Here is a 15,926-nt window from a genome sequence, read left to right as displayed (position 1 = left end):
GTCAAAATCATTCTGTCAGTGGAAACCCTCCAGTGAAGCCAATATACCAATGTTACAATGTCCTAAAATATATAGTAAAATATATAGTGCATGATCAAGTCCGTTTCTTCTAACTCCTCTTCATTTCAGTTTGAAAAAGTCAAGCATGTAGAACTGATCTATACCTTCTCATGGGGTTTTGGGCAAACCTTTTCAGTACTATCAACATCTGCCTTTTCTTTCTGGAAATTATTCCACATCGTTATTTTGCCAAACATCCATTGAATGGTGTCATAATATAAACAAAACCGCTTTGTGTTTCCAGATTGGACAAGACAATTTATGTAAATGTATTTATTTGCTTACTTTATTTATAGTCCTTTTTTCACACTGACATGAAGCGTACTTGCTCAAGTTATGGCACTGAACAGAAGTTTTAAAAGATTAATACTTGTACAAATTAAATTTTAAAAAATCTGCCCTCCCCCCGGAAATCTCTATTCTGCTGAAATGTTTGCGATTGTGCCAGTGCATTGAAACTGAAGTATACTCAGAACATTTCTCCAGCTGTCTGTAAGCACCCCTTTGACTGAAACTCAGCCCATCTGAAGAGCTAATACCCATATTTCATGGATAATGATAACATTTATGACAATCACTTGCCTGGAAGGAAAGCAGGTACAACGGCAACTTCATAAAATAGATTACTGGGGACTGTTCACCCGGTTCTCCATTTGTCATGGTCAAAATGCAGGTCTGTGACATGCTTGTCTCTTCTGATGTCTGCTGAGAGACAATAAAAAGCTGTCATTGGCTGTTGATGGTCTGTGTGGATGGAGAATTTCAGAGGAGGCCAAGACGATCTGAGACATAAGCGTGAGAAATATTTTTGTTAAATATTTTTAGAGAACAGCGCTGGACTTAATCTGTCTCTTGAACACTCTCTTTTGGGGCCATCGTTATTGTTTGCCTTTCCTTTCAGGATAAAAATAAATGAGTTTTCCTCAGAAGAAACCCTACGGTGTCTGATAAAGAAGCTGCTTCTTGTGTTTGACAGTGAATGCTGACAGTATAGATATGGCAAGCCTCTTTTCAAATCCTCTTTATGTTTCTTGGGGCTGTGATGACAGGAACAATACTTCAGGACTGGAATGATTTACCTATAGCAGCCGAGTAGCTATACCACAAAGCAGACCAATACCTTTGTGCCATTTCAAATCAGTGAAATATCTACCTGCCAAAGTGTGGGGTTTCAAGCAGCCGTGTAATCCTCTTGGGGATAGTGGGGATGTTAAGAGCTACTGCTTGGTTTCTATCCATGCTAAAAAACCCATTTCTTTAAAATGGCCTTACAGTTCCTATGATTATAATGAGACTTTGTAGCAACCAGAATGTTAGCAGCTGTGAAATGTAGATATATGAAGCCTGATTCAACCAAAGTAAAACTGTTTTCAGTTCCATTGATTTCTGAGGGAGAGATTTAATCACCTGCTTAATTCGCCTATTGGAATCATTTGAATTTTATTTTTTTAAGGTACATTTGATTACACTTTTGCATTATATCTTGCTAGAAGGACTAGAATTTATTTTCTCACCTCTGTTAGCTCATTTTGAACAGAAGAGCCACTTTGGCCTTTCTGGTAACAATGAATGCAATATGGAGCAAGAAAAGGAAGGGAAGGAATATTCAAAATAGAAATGAGGGTTACTATCATCATTGCATAGATTTATTGTTGAATGATACATTTCCAATATTCTTATTCTACATTATTTATGAAACTTGCTAACTAACAGCTAACTAACTAAGATGAACCAAGTAGCAGACAGTTAATTCTCAGTAGCTGGAAGATTTCTGTAAGCAGGACTGTTTTTCTTTTTTCCAGATAGGAGGTTTTCATTCAAATACATCAGCCTCACCCTTATTGCCTGAAGAAACAGGGAAAACTTTCACCACTTGGTTCTGCAGAATGCAAAAGCTGAATCTTAAAATATTTCCCTTTTGCTGAGCAGCCTTCTTATGGCGATAGTTTTTAACATCTTGCTCCCAAGGAAACTTTTTCTACATAAATTTCCCTGCTCAGAGAGAACTTGTCTCTTGTGTTTCCCTGCCTAGCATGTAATCCTAACCTAAGATGGGCATGACGCGCACACGCACACACACACTACTGTGATTGAGAAAGAAAGACATTTGTTTGATTGTGTTCATTGCAGTTATTAGATGTTTCAAAAATAAACACATGCCTTTTTGAAATAGTTCTATGAGTGTATTCTTTTTATTATTTTCAAGAGGCTTTTTATTTTCAGTAGAATATATATTTTCTGTTGTTTTCAAGTGCTTTTGGCATTTTTCAAGTGTTCTTTGTCCAACTGATAGTCTGGCTGTTTCATGCAAGCTGCCCATGTTTATGCTTAACCTTGGTCTGTGGTTGCATCTGTTACTTCTGGAAGGTGTTCTCAGGGAAGGTTTGGGGAAACACCCATGCATGTCTATAAACCTAGTACTTGGGATCTAGCCTTTTATTATCTGTCTTAGTAGCTGTTTATCATCATCATCATGTCATTTTGTAGAAAAAGAGGTGCTGGAGCTCATTAGCACGGCTCATTTGCATATGCCACACACCTCTGACATCACCAGAAGGTGTACTAAATTATATCAGCTCAGGATCTACCTAAAAATACTTATTGAATTATAATTGTCATAATAAAACCTTACTCCCATCATACTTCTTAAATTACTTTATCCTATGTGGCCACAGTGGCATGATGAAGCTTTCCGTCTGTCTGCTTTATATGTTTTGGTTATTTTCCCATTTTTTGTGGGGGAAAAAATATTAGAAAGCTTGTCAAGTCTTAGAGTTCAGTAAAATTCTCATGGGGGGTTTGAACAATGGAGCCAAGAAGCAAGTATTTGCCGGGGTGGGGGAGGTAAGAAAGAAAGAACACAATAAAATCTAGTGGTTCCAGAATTCTTCTCCTGTGAGCTCCTGCCCAAAATGAGGCCAGCAACTACCAGGCAAGTTGTCAGTACCCAACTTGCATGACTCAACTGGGCCTGGCTGCTTGCCATTGTCCAACAGTAGCCATTCTGCAAAAACCAGTGGTTAGAGTATCAGACTAGGATCTTTGTGATGCAGGTTTGAATCCCAGCTCTGCTGTGGTCCTCACTTGGGTGATGTTGGGCATATCACGCATTCTCTTAGCAAGGCACAGGGTTATTATAAGGATAAAATGGAGGAGATGTGAATTGTGTGAACTGCTTTGGATACCCATTGTGGAGAAAGGCAGGATATAAATACGGTAAATACATAATAGTTATAACTGAAGATGGGTGGGGCAGATAAAAGGTAGGTTGGTTTGTGTTTAGGACAAAGAAAAGGAAGCCAGAAAAGGTTATAACATGCTCAGCTAGCTCAGTGACTCTGGCTTAGAGTCCCCAGTTGGTGGCTGAGAGGGCCAGTTGGAGGGCCCAGTACTGCAGTGGTGCTTGTGAATAATGTACCATCCTTGGCAGAGGCCGCCCTGCCAGAGCCCGCAAAGGAGAACTCGCCATCAGGCCTGATACAATGGCAAGGCTTCCACTGGTCAGGATTCAAACCCAGAACTGCAATCCCCAAGGTCTCTCTCCCAGTATGCAGGAAAAGTGGTGGCAGAAAGCCTGGCCCAAGGTGACACAGAGGAAGTAAAGTGCTAAGCTGGCTGCTTGCAACCCCACTGTAGAGCTAGAGCAGTGAACTGAGAGTACTTCCTTGCAGGATTCTGGCCAATGCGCAGAACAGCCTCAGGAACTATAGCACCTGCCCATTACCTCCCAGTGCACATCCCCACACCTTTCCTGCTTTCCCTCACACTTGGGACTAAAAGTGGCTTACAAAGAAACATAAAAAATATAATTAGTACAGCCAACCAACTGGCGGCAACAAAATGCATAGTATGACTCCAAGTTGTGGACTGGTCCTTGGTCCATTGGCCTGGTTCATTCGGGGCTATGGGCTGCAAGGCACAGTCTAAGTCATGGACCCAGACCTCTTTGGCTCTTGCTCTTTGCTTTTCTCCAAAAGGGTTGTGCCTTTGGCACACCCAGGCTTAAATACCTGTAACTTTAAGGATAAGAGAAGCTCAGCCCAGATCTTATTCAGCTGCTAGCAGACATATTTTCAAGCTTTCTCCCCCCTGCTCTGACACTGATATTTCTCCTTCCTCTGGCCTTTAGTGTTCTTAAAAGAACTATTCCAACATCATAGCAAGGCACACACACAACCCCACCCCCCCCAACTATTTATCAACTATTACAGACTTTGTATTTTCTTCCTGGAACATCATATCCATTCCCCTAGAAAACATGATTATTTGATGGATGCATTCAGGAGATGAAGGCATTTAATCTGCTCATTGTATATGAAAGGCATTCTACAAAGCTTTACATTAGATACACAGAGGCTGTTGGTGTGCGGAGCAATGAATTCAGCATTTGTAGATTGTCTTCCTGTTTCTTAGTTTTCATGTCATTTTATTTTCTCTTTGAAGTATGCAGGGGGAGTCCAGAAGGGGAAATATTTCATTATGTCCATGAATTATTCAGTTATAGTTCTTAGTGTTAACAGTACTTTAAATGACTTAAACCTTTTCCTTTTTCTAGCTTTTCTTTGATTTTTTTCTTGCTATATACCATATATCTTAGGAGAAATTAAAAAAAAGTTGTTGCTTGAAATACTTTGTGTTTTGTACTGGACTCAAGTGAAGACTGAATTAGGTGTTCCTACATGACTCATTGGAGCCATACAAACGCAGCTTGGGGACTTGGGAACAGTGGGCAGCAGGATCCAAATCCCTGCTGCTCTGCACCAATCACCGATCCCCTGATGGTTTGAATGATCCAATAACGTGCTTGCGTGGGAACCCTGAGTTGTATATAGTTGGCCCATTGGCCCAGTTCACCAGTCTTTGTGGTGCAGCCGCTTACCATGCTGTATCTAATAAAGAGCTGATTGTTACTACCACCTCGCCTCTTCAGTGTATAGAACCCACTATATTATACTTTTGTTCCTCAATTTGTATATGTACCCCAATCTTCTTTGTGGTTTCTGTGCTACACATGCTTGGGTTTACTGGGGCTTGGGCCTACTCCGACAGTGATGGAAAGCTCTAGATAGAGGATTCTGCAGCATCCCACTGAGCATGCCCATGAACTCTACTGCGCATGTCCAGGGGGTGGTGCCAGGATCCCACCAGTTTCTTTCTGACTGTGCACACAACAAGATGTTTCTCCTGTTGCTCCGGTTGGTGATTTTCCTCCTTTCTCTTCTATTAGCTCTAAAACAAACAAACAAAAAAGTTAGCGTTTTTGGTGTTTGGACAAGAGCCTTTCCTTCCTTCTTCATCAGTAGAAAAGCTGGCTGGATCCAACCCATGGGGCGTGGGAGGGGTGGGCACACATGCGACTCGGAGCTTAGCGGAACATTGAGATACAAATGCAGTAGGTAGCTATAATCCTCTGTTACATGTGGATCTGGCCAGTCACAAAAATAGTTTGGTTGGCTCTAGTGCATTGTAAGCAGAAAGGAAACAGCCACTAGCATCCTTCCACATGTGCTTGCACAAGATATCTCACTGTGCTATAACATGCACTTCTCATGCAGGTGTTTTCATGCTTCCTCTTGGAGAAGCAGAAGGGCATTTTTAGAAGAACGTTTCACATTTTTTTCTCATGTAGCATTTTCATGTGAGATGTAAAATAGTCTTTTGCAAGCAGAAGATGCCTTGTGGAGCAGAAGCCCCAACACCTCTTTGTTTGTGGCAAATGCAGCCTTTTGTTTGCTTTAAGCTACACACTAAGGTTTGTTCTCTTGCCTCCAAATCAGGATTAAGCTAACAACTGGGAATCATGGTTTGAAATTGTGAAGAAGAAACTCTAGTTTGTAATTCAGATGAAATGACACCCTATAGTTTGATCTAAATGGGCAGGTGATTAATTTCAGAGAGATATGTCAGAGAAGAAAAGGGGGAGAGGGATATGAGCTAGAACATATCTGGGGCTCAGGCTGCTGTGACAAAATATGATCGCTACATTATATTGATTGCCTTTTCACGTTCTCTTTTTTGTCCTTTTGTCATGCTGAAAGGTGATACATAAATATATTCATGTAAATAAATAAAATTTGAGCTCTCTGTGACGTTTTACCTCCCTGAGTCATTGTATCATTAAATAATTTTAAAATCCCTCATTCATTCCAAGTGCAAAATAGTGGCCCAAGTTTCATAAAATTCTAATGTAGCCATCCAGCTGATTGATGCTCAAAGATGGAAAATATAAGTTTGAGTGTAACCAAAATTTACTGCTGAACAGGAAACCAGACACAGTAAAAACCCAAAGAACTTGTTAATAAACATCTGGTATTAATGGAATGTAGATTCATTATAATGTTTGCAATCAAAGCGCAGAATGTCACAAGCATTAGTCAAGACTTGGTAACAATATTGCTGTAATTGGATGGTAATTTGCATCATTTGAGTAAGGGAACATTGGATCATACAAAAGGATGACATATTTTCTGCATTGTTAATGGTAAACAAGAGGAGGGCAGGCAGCTTATCATTCATTCAGCAAGTGAATAAGATCTAGATCGCAGTCTGTAAATACACATGTTAGGAGGGCTCATGCGGGTGCATAGCAGAAATGTAGGGTGATGCTTGGCCATATTAAAAAAAGGCATGTTTGGGCATGACAAATTAAAGAATATTGAATGGCAGAATCAAGATGACCAGTAGCTGAACCTGCAAGACCATAGTGAGGGATGCTGTATTGAATCTGAATCTTTTCCCCGAGATATGGGTGTATCCTTTAGCTCGACTTTGCAAGTCAAAATTAAGGCACTGATCATACATCCTCTGCTGCGCTTACTTTTTTCTCAGCATACTTCCCAGTTTTCTTTGCCATATCCATTGCTATGAATCTTTTCACTTGGAGCTTCTTTGCCCACCCATAGCCCCAGAAGAGCATTTGACTTAAATAGTACTTTACATGTATTCCCGCAGCCTTTCTGGGGGATGGTTATTTTGTTTAAACACCACTGTTCCCCCAGTAGGGACCCTAAGCAGCTTACATCACTCTCCTCTCCTCCATTTTATCCTCATAACAACCCTGGGAGGTAGGTAAGGCTGAGTGTGTGTGGTTTGCCCAGGGGAACTCAGCAAGTTGCCATAGCAGAGGGGGATTCAAAGCTGTATTCTAGTCCGATACTCTACCCCAGGGGTGGAATTCTAGCAGGAGCTTCTTTGCACATTAGGCTACACCCTAATATAGAGTGTAGCCTTGTAAGTTTTTGGAGGATTGGCTACATCAGGGGGTGTGTGGCCTAATATGCAAAGGAGCTCCTGCTAGAATTCCACCCCTGCTCTACCCACTACACTACACTGGCTCCATAACTCAGTTATTTTGTACCTAATGGAACTTCAAGGAGCAACACCCACAGAGACATTCCTCCCCTTGTCACCAGTTTCCATAGAGACCACAGTCAAAATCCCATGGATGTGCACTCCCATAACCCAGAAAACTGGAGATCTTGGGGGCAAGTGTACCAATATGCTGTAAAGGGGGAAAAGGTTAACAAAATGAAATGCAGTTCCCTCTGTTTTGGACTTCAGTGGCTTCTTAAATCTTCTGGTAAAAAGAGGAAGAACCACATTTTTTGTATGCTGCTGTAAATCTATCAGTGTGGATTCTTTGACAGAGCACAAAAAGGTCACAGGGCCCACTCAGTACGGTGCAGTTGGTAATAGAGAGGCATGCAGAATAACAGTAACTACTGAGATGGTGAGTGGTGAGTTGAGGGTGAAAGAGGGAAGGTAAGTAAAGTGGAATTAGCAGTTGATCTTCTAAAACTACCTGGAGAATAAAAATCAGAATGGGCACAGGAATTTTATTACCTTTAATCTAGAACGATTTATTGGAAATAATGCAGAGGTATTGAGCAAATAATAAGTATTCTTAAATTGCCTTAACTCACAGTCCTTTGTGTACTTTCTTGAAAATAAACCCTCTTGAAGTTAACTGGATTAGTTTCTGAGTGAATGTATGTGGGACTGAGCTGTGAAATCCTGTAGTATTATGATGAGAGAGAACTGAAGGTAAGCCTCAGCTTCTGCAACAGTGAATCAACTCCTCTTTTTCTGCAGTGGATCCAGTATCTCTTGGGTTGGTTGTTGCTATGAGCACTTCTGCTGAGGCACAAAGGATGTTGACATTGTTGTACAAAAGTGCACTTCGATGTGTAACTACGTGCACAGCAGGAGCTGAAGTTGTGTGCACTAAAGAAGGACTCTGCTAAGAGGAAAGCTGTGTTTTAAAGTATCTAGGGGGCTATTTCAAAGTCAATGGAGAGTTTTATTAAACCCTTTGCTGCAGCACTTCTCTGAAAGTAGTGATTAAGTCCCCCCAACCCAAAAGGACATTCATCTGTCAGCATTTCTCTGGAACTTTGATGAAAAATTTCTTCTCTGTTTCTTCCCTCCTAATAAACTAACAACTTTCAATGGGGAAATTTTTGAGTGAAAGCATTGTAAGGACCACTTCTCTGAAATGCTCTTGCTGCTTTAGGCAGGTTCTTTGGACAGGTGGCATAGAAATTTTCAAGTAATCAACACCATTTTGGAAATCAACAAAAGCAGCGTATTTAACATTGTGTAGATGCCTATGATTGTTCCTTTTCTTTCAAATGAATAACTATATAATAGCAATGAATGAAATAATTTGTTCATGAACTCAGTCCTAATACTGGTGTTCCAAGGTCTCGCAGAAGTCTTTCCAGCCTTCTGAGATCCTTCTGAGAGCTAGTTTGGTGTAGTGGTTAAGAGAGCAATCCTAAGCAGGTCTACTCTGAATTCTACTACAGTTTATTCAATGGGTCTTACTCCCAGGAAAGTGTCATTAGGATTGCATTGTAAGTTATCTGGGAGAACCAGGTTTGATTTCCCATTCCTCCACTTACAGCTGCTGGAATGGCCTTGGGTTAGCCATAGCTATCTCAGGAGTTGTCCTTGAAAGGGCAGCTGCTGTGAGAGTCCTCTCAGCCCCATCCACCTCACAGAGTGTCTGTTGTGGGGGGAGAAGATATAGGCGATTGTAAACCGCTCTGAGTCTCTGATTCAGAGAGAAGGGTGGGGTATAAATCTGCAGTCTTCTTCTTCTTCATAGAGGTACCAAAGGTTGAACCTAAGATTTGCATCAAGAACATGTGTTTAGTTCTATAGCATGCTTTGGAGAAAAATGCTAATCTACTAAACCACATCGGCTTTGCTTCCCAAGAGCTGTTTTTTATGGGGCAGGGGCAGAGTAGAAGAAGATTGTAACCTTTTATGTCACAAGTTGAATGCAGCCCAGCAAACCCTTTCCTAGTAACAAGCATAAGTACGTAGGTTTTTTTCTTGAGCTTGAATGTGAAGTTATCCCTGTATTTCCTGGTCAATATACATTGTTGGACTGGCCTTCGTATTCTGGACATGATGGATCTTTTGCTGTGATCTAGCAGTTCTTATCTTATGTTCTTAGAGGCCCCTGTTGATTAATCAGAATGATTTTGAGAGCAGTTCTAAATGGTTACATCCTTCTAAATCAACTGAGTTAGGAAAGTATAACTCTGCTTATGTTTGCACTGTTTGTATATTCCCTGAGGACTATGCATAGTTTCCAAGGAAATTCTATGCATGCTACCTGAGCAATATTAAAGAAACTGTCCCTATACATTTTTGTTGTTCTTTTCTTCATGCCCTAATATAGAATTACAGTCACTGGTCTTTATCTGTTCAGCTCATTTTAGTGTCTACATGCATCAGCTGAACATTTTTGGTTTTTCATATTCGTTTATCTTCAGTCCTATATTCTTCCTTGTTCACGTATTACAGGATGTTTTGAATAATTTGGGCTCCTGTGACCTGGATGAAGATGACCTCATGCTTGACTTGGAATTCCTCGAAGAGCAGCACCATCATCGTTCCGGTGAGTTGGGCAAATAACTAGCACTGATGGTCTTGAATATTTTTAATATGATTTCATAGAAGGGAATTGGCTACCTACACTTTTTAGGAAGCAGCTAGTAAAATCTTCTAAAAAGGAGATGAGTGGGTTGTATATTTAGCCATTTAATGGTTCTCTTGCCTTTGAAAAACTGGTCTCTCAGCTACAGATACTGCTTTCTTGCTGAACACCATTTGTGGTGATGTTATGTTTGGTGATTCTACTGTTTTACTACAGGTCACTTTATGAAGCAGATTGTCAAATGGTAGAGATTCTTTTGCAGATGCTGAATTACCCCAGTTGCTCCGTGACTGGAGGCTCATTGGTTTTCCAGATGCTTTTAATGCCTAGTGCCTCCAGGGTAGCTGTTGAAGATCTGTCACAGATGTTAATGCCACTCTGTTGTGTGTGTGTGCATTGGCATGATGTTTAACCTTTCCCTCCTGTTTTCGTTGTTAATGTCTTTAATAGTAGGCCTTGCCATATTAATTTCTTTCTCTCCCTCATTTAACTCTTATGCTGTGCTTCTGGTTCCATGTCACCTTTGGTTTAAAACCCTGTGTAATCTGGAATTTTTCCAAATGACCGGATATTTGAGAACAAGTATTTCATAAGCAATTAATAACTATAGTCATTGCTTTAGAGCAAGGGTCCCCAACCTTTTCTACCATGCAGGCACCTTTTGAATTCTGACGCAGGGTGGCAAGCACAACAACAAAGCGGCTTCTAGAGGAAGTGGAGCCAACAAATTTTTGAGGATTAAGTTTATACAGAACTGTCAGAGTAACTTTGAAACTTTTAAGGCAGAAGCTCTGTTTAAAAAGAGCTCTGTTTAATCTCCTGAAATTGCACCTCATCTTCAGACTACAGATCAGTCCCCCCTAGAGAAGATGACTGGTTTGGAAGAAGACAGAAGAGATTGGATTTGTATCCCACCTTTCACTACCCAATGGAGTCTCAGAGCGGCTTATAATCTTCTTTTCCTTCCCCTCCCCTCAACAGACCCCCCCATGGGAGGTAGGTGGAGCTGAGAGAGCTCTGACAGAAACTGCTCTGTGAGAACTTGTGATTGACTCACATCAGCAGGTGCATGTGGAAGAGTGGGGAATCAAACTTGGTTCTCCCAAACAAGAGTCCACACACCAAACTGGCAGACTCTATGGCATTATACCCTGTTGAGAGCCCTCCTGCTCCAAACCCTACCTTCCCCAGTGCGCCCCCCCCCCCAATCTTTTAATCTGCACAGCCAATCAGAAACCCTGCTGGGCACAAACTCTGCCTAGCCCTGCCCACTTCTTAAAAACATTTGGTGGGTATCAGGAAAAGTGTTGGCAGGTACCATAGAGCCCCTCCAAACACCACATTGGGGACTCCTGCTTTAGAGGCTGTGTGCATATGCACAAAATAAATTGGATTGTACTACTTGGTTAGGAAGAAATACAGTGAAACAGCTTGTCAGACAGTGTTGAAAAAGTTGACAAATATTCAGACCGATCATTGAAAAATCAGCTTCCTGTTTGCAACTGGCAGGTTTGAGCATCCCAAAAATACATTCACTTAGTTGAAAACTCACTGGGGAAATGTACTGGATCACTTTAGATGTCTGTCCAATGCAAAACCTTAATCCATATAGAGGGCACTTGAGATCCAAAGCATGTGGACGATCTACACAGGAACCCACTTGTATTCAGAAGCTAATTGTGAGAATCTGGTAATTTTCATCCCCACAGTTTGCAATAGCATAGTAGAATGGATAGATTCATATAGTGATCTGTGGTGCACAGAGTTCAAAAGGCTGACATGTTGCTGTTTTTCTGTGCAAATTGAATCCTAATTACATGCTGTTACAGGTTATTCTGTCAGGTTAATTTTTCTATATTAGTGCATGAACATACCAGCAAACATCTTTTAAAATTAATTTACATTGAACATTTCCAGATAAGGTTATTAGTTACCACTGTTGTTTTCTCAGTGGCCCTAACTAATGAAGAGCCACCAGCTTCCCTTGTCAAATTTTCAGCAGAATAGCCTCGGGCAGGACCGCTGTGTATTTTATTCTTTATCCATTTCCTGTGGGAGGCATTCACTGAGCATGTGTAGCCATGCAGCTTGCTTCGTCTGTTTGTGAGTCTTCCAAATCAACATGTATATATATTGACATTTGTATGACATCAAGATAACCTCTGAGTGGCAAAGTCTCTTTTGAAGCTTACAATATTTTAAATTAGCTTGGAATGTGAAGATTGTTCTGACTACGTAAGGGATTCATGAACGTATTCTATAAATAAAGTAATATACCAGTATTTTCTAAATATTTGGTAGCTGAGCTGTGTTACAAATAGAGACAAACTTTACTGGTGTGGTTGAAAAAAATTACTTAAGATTATGAAAGCATGGATGAATAAGAGCTCTACCCACTGCTGGTGGACATTCTCTTGGGTTGCCAATCCCCCTACTTCAGGGTCATCAGAAAGTGTGTGTGGGGAGGAGGGAAATGTCTGCTAGACACTACATTATTCCCTATGGAGACCAATTCCCATAGGGTATACTGGATAATTGATCTGCGGTTATCTGGGGCTCGGGGGAGGCGCTGTTATTTGAGGTAGAGGCACCAAATTTTCAGCTTAGCATCCAATGCCTCTCCTCAAAGCACCCTCCAAGCTTCAAAAGGGTTGGACCAGGGGGTCCAGTTCTATGAGCCCCAAAAGAAGGTGCCTCTATCTTTCATTATTTCCAGTTTGGTGTAGTGGTTAAGTGTGCGGTCTCTTATCTGGGAAAACCAGGTTTGATTCCCCACTCCTCCACTTGCACCTGCTGGCATGGCCTTGGGTCAGCCATAGCTCTGGCAGGGGTTGTCCTTGAAAGGGCAGCTGCTGTGAGAGCCCTCTCCAGCCCCACCCACCTCACAGGGTGTCTGTTGTGGGGGAGGAAGGTAAAGGAGATTGTGAGCCGCTCTGAGACTCTTTGGAGTGGAGGGTGGGATATAAATCCAATATCTTCTTCTTCAATTGAGGGAAGGTGTTTAAAAGGTGTGCAGTCCCTTTAAATATGATGGCCAGAACTCTCCTTGGAGTTCAGTTATGCTTGTCACAACCTTGCTCCTGGCTCTACCCCCAAAGTCCCCAGATGTTTCTTGAATTGGACTTGGCAGCCCTAATAGTCTCTGATCTTTCTTTCTTTCTTTCTTTCTTTCTTTCTTTCTTTCTTTCTTTCTTTCTTTCTTTCTTTCTTTCTTTCTTTCTTTCTTTCTTTCTTTCTTTCTTTCTTTCTTTCTTTCTTTCTTTCTTTCTTTCTTTCGACTTCATACTGATATAAAAATGGTAAAGGTAGTCCCCTGTGCAAGCACCAGTCATTTCTGACTCTGGGGTGATGTCACATCACATTTTCACAGCAGACTTTTTACGGGGTGGTTTGCCATTGCCTTCCCCAGTCATCTACACTTTCCCCCCTGCAAGCTGGGTACTCATTTTACTGACCTCAGAAGGATGGAAGACTGAGTCAACTTTGAGCCAGCTGCCTGAACCCAGCTTCCGCTGGGATTGAACTCTCAGGTCATGAGCAGAGAGCTCAGACTGATATACCATTATCCATAAAATGTATCAGGTTCTTTGAGTCCCAAGCTTGTATTTTTAAAAAAATTTATATCAGTACCCTTGAATCCAAGTGAGGAAGGTGGACTATAAATAATGTAAATAAATAAAATTCAAAATAAATAGCCCCTTTTTGGGGGGGGAGGTAAATGGGAGAATGCATATCTCTGCAACAAAAGGGACCAGAGGCTTTTTAAAAAAAATACAGTTGGGAACTTAAGGAACTGGATACATATTTTAGTATAACGGTATATTAATATAATGCTTTTAAATTACCAATTAACTCTCCCCCCCCCAAAAAAAATACCCTACCAGGGAAATCTGCCATATGGACGCCCAGTCACCACTGTTCTGCCTTAGAAACCAAGGCAGCAACAGGAAAACTATACAAGCCTGTCACTGTGCAGAAAACACTTACAAATAAACAATGTAGTTTAAAAAAATCTTCCTGTTTGGTGTTCATTTAAGTCTGTATCAAGGTTATTAAGTGCTATGTGTTTTAGCACAGCTTTATGGGAGTCCTGGTGTTCCTCCTGCATCATTTAATTACCCAGCTCTGCCTTTGTGACCCTGAGGGAGAACAGATTTTACCGATGTCACAAATACAAAAGCAGTTTGTAAAGCAAAAGCAGGATAATTGCTGTGCAGCCACAGAGATCTTCATCAGTTGCTTGAGAAAAGCCATGCTGAGATTGAGGAGATCAGACGTTCAGCTCCTGTGCTGAACACGGTATAGTTATCAGATGGTCCTGTTTACAGTGAGAGCTGTGGCCTCCCCAGTATTTGGTCATACTATCTCATTCAGCATTATGTCTCTCCAGGGCCTCGGGCAGATAAAGGGCTTCCTCAATACCTGTAGCCTGAAATCCTTTCAGTAGAGGTGGCAGAAATCAAGCTAGGGCTTTCAGCATGCAAAGCATGTGCTCTGCTACAGAGCCATGACACCTCCATTAGGCTGCTTGGTATTGTTTCCTTTGAGTGTCAGAAGCTCTTCTGTGTTTCCGGCAAAGAAAGGTATCTTTCTCACAACTCATCCCTAATACCCCATAAGTGGGAGATGCCAGGGATTGGTCCTGGATGCTTCTAGATGCAAAGAAGATGTCTACCACCAAATAACTGCGTTTATACAAACCATTTATTTATGTATTTAAATATTTCTTCCCTGCTTTTCCTTGTGGCTCAAGGCAACTTCAAATTCATTTAATGAAAACAAAATGCAACCGATACAAATGTTTTAAAATAAATACCTTTATGGAATGCCTACAGCTCAATTCCTGAATGGCCTCGTAAATAAAATAGCCTTACGGCATCTTTGAAATACTGTGATGGCTGTAGTCCCTTTACCACTTCACAGAGTTCTTTCAGTGAATTGTGAGCTTCTACAGAAAAAGGAGTAGGCTGCAATGGATACCATGCAGGTGACCCTAAGTGGGGGAGCACTGAAAAGGGAGTAACAGGGGCATATGGAAAAGATGGCCCTTTCGTCTTCTCATGCCACACCAGCACAGTGTTTGGATAGTTCCTTCTTCCTAACAGAAGCCCTTTCAGATGGCTTTCCTTTATTTTCTCCGTAACAGTTCAAACAAATCCCATTGTTATGTTCACCTGCCTTGCAGGGCTGCTGTGAGGAATTAATGAACTATGTTTACAAAGTACTTGGAACGTGGGGGGGGAAAGCTGTTTTGTGGATGTGCTAAATATTTACTTGAAGTCTTTTAGAGCTTCACACAGTCTGTCAATACTGAAATACTTAAAACAGCCTGATATAACAGACATGATCTGCCTTAGGGGGTGCCTGTTTATTACACTACATAAATTAGAAGCTTAAATGCCGCTAATGTGCGAAAAGAGTAATCGTGGCAGGCAGGTTACTGTTTTTTATGTGGCACAAACTCATTGAGTGTTTATACAAAGGAGGAACATTAATTTAACCTTGTTTGTTCAGGGTTTTTCTCTCCCCCCACCCCAATCTCCTAATTAAATATCTCACATTTAATCAAAGCATTGATTTTTGTATGGCGCATATTATATAAATAAGGAGCTTAATCTTTGGTAATGAAAGGAAAGATAATTAGAACAAATGGTATGTGTAAGAGTGGACATCAGTTGTGCAACATTCTAACTGCATCATCTTTGACATGCTCTGAATGAAGCAAAAAGCTCTGAACCTCCCCAACCCCAGCACGAAGCAAATAAAGCTAGCTAGGGCTTAGAGTTCTGACCCAATCTCTCTTGGATTAGGTCCAGAGAAGTAGTAGGGAGAAACTCTTTCTCCAACAGGGGAGAAAGGGAATTCTAGCAACATGGATTCCAAGAACAAAAATTATTGTTAATCTATTTCATATCCC

The 15,926-nt window shown here is 41.1% G+C and overlaps 1 protein-coding gene across 3 annotated transcripts in view; it reads left to right on the top strand.

Moving 5' to 3' along the window:
* Nucleotides 1-15,926, top strand: part of CCSER1 (coiled-coil serine rich protein 1) — an 892,842-nt gene that overhangs the window by 54,117 nt on the left and 822,799 nt on the right. For all 3 annotated transcript variants that reach the window (XR_009555820.1, XM_060247055.1, XM_060247056.1), the window contains exon 3: nucleotides 9,877-9,970. Coding sequence is in view for 2 of the 3 variants with exons in the window: in XM_060247055.1 (XP_060103038.1) it covers nucleotides 9,877-9,970 (94 nt within the window). In the remaining variant the exon portion in view is untranslated. The remainder of the gene's footprint in view (nucleotides 1-9,876; nucleotides 9,971-15,926) is intronic.

Source organism: Heteronotia binoei, chromosome 9 (genome assembly GCF_032191835.1).
Source record: "Heteronotia binoei isolate CCM8104 ecotype False Entrance Well chromosome 9, APGP_CSIRO_Hbin_v1, whole genome shotgun sequence".
Taxonomy (NCBI): Eukaryota; Metazoa; Chordata; class Lepidosauria; order Squamata; family Gekkonidae; genus Heteronotia; species Heteronotia binoei.
The sequence above is the reverse complement of the archived record's forward strand: the minus strand, read 5'-3'. Positions and strand labels throughout refer to the sequence as shown.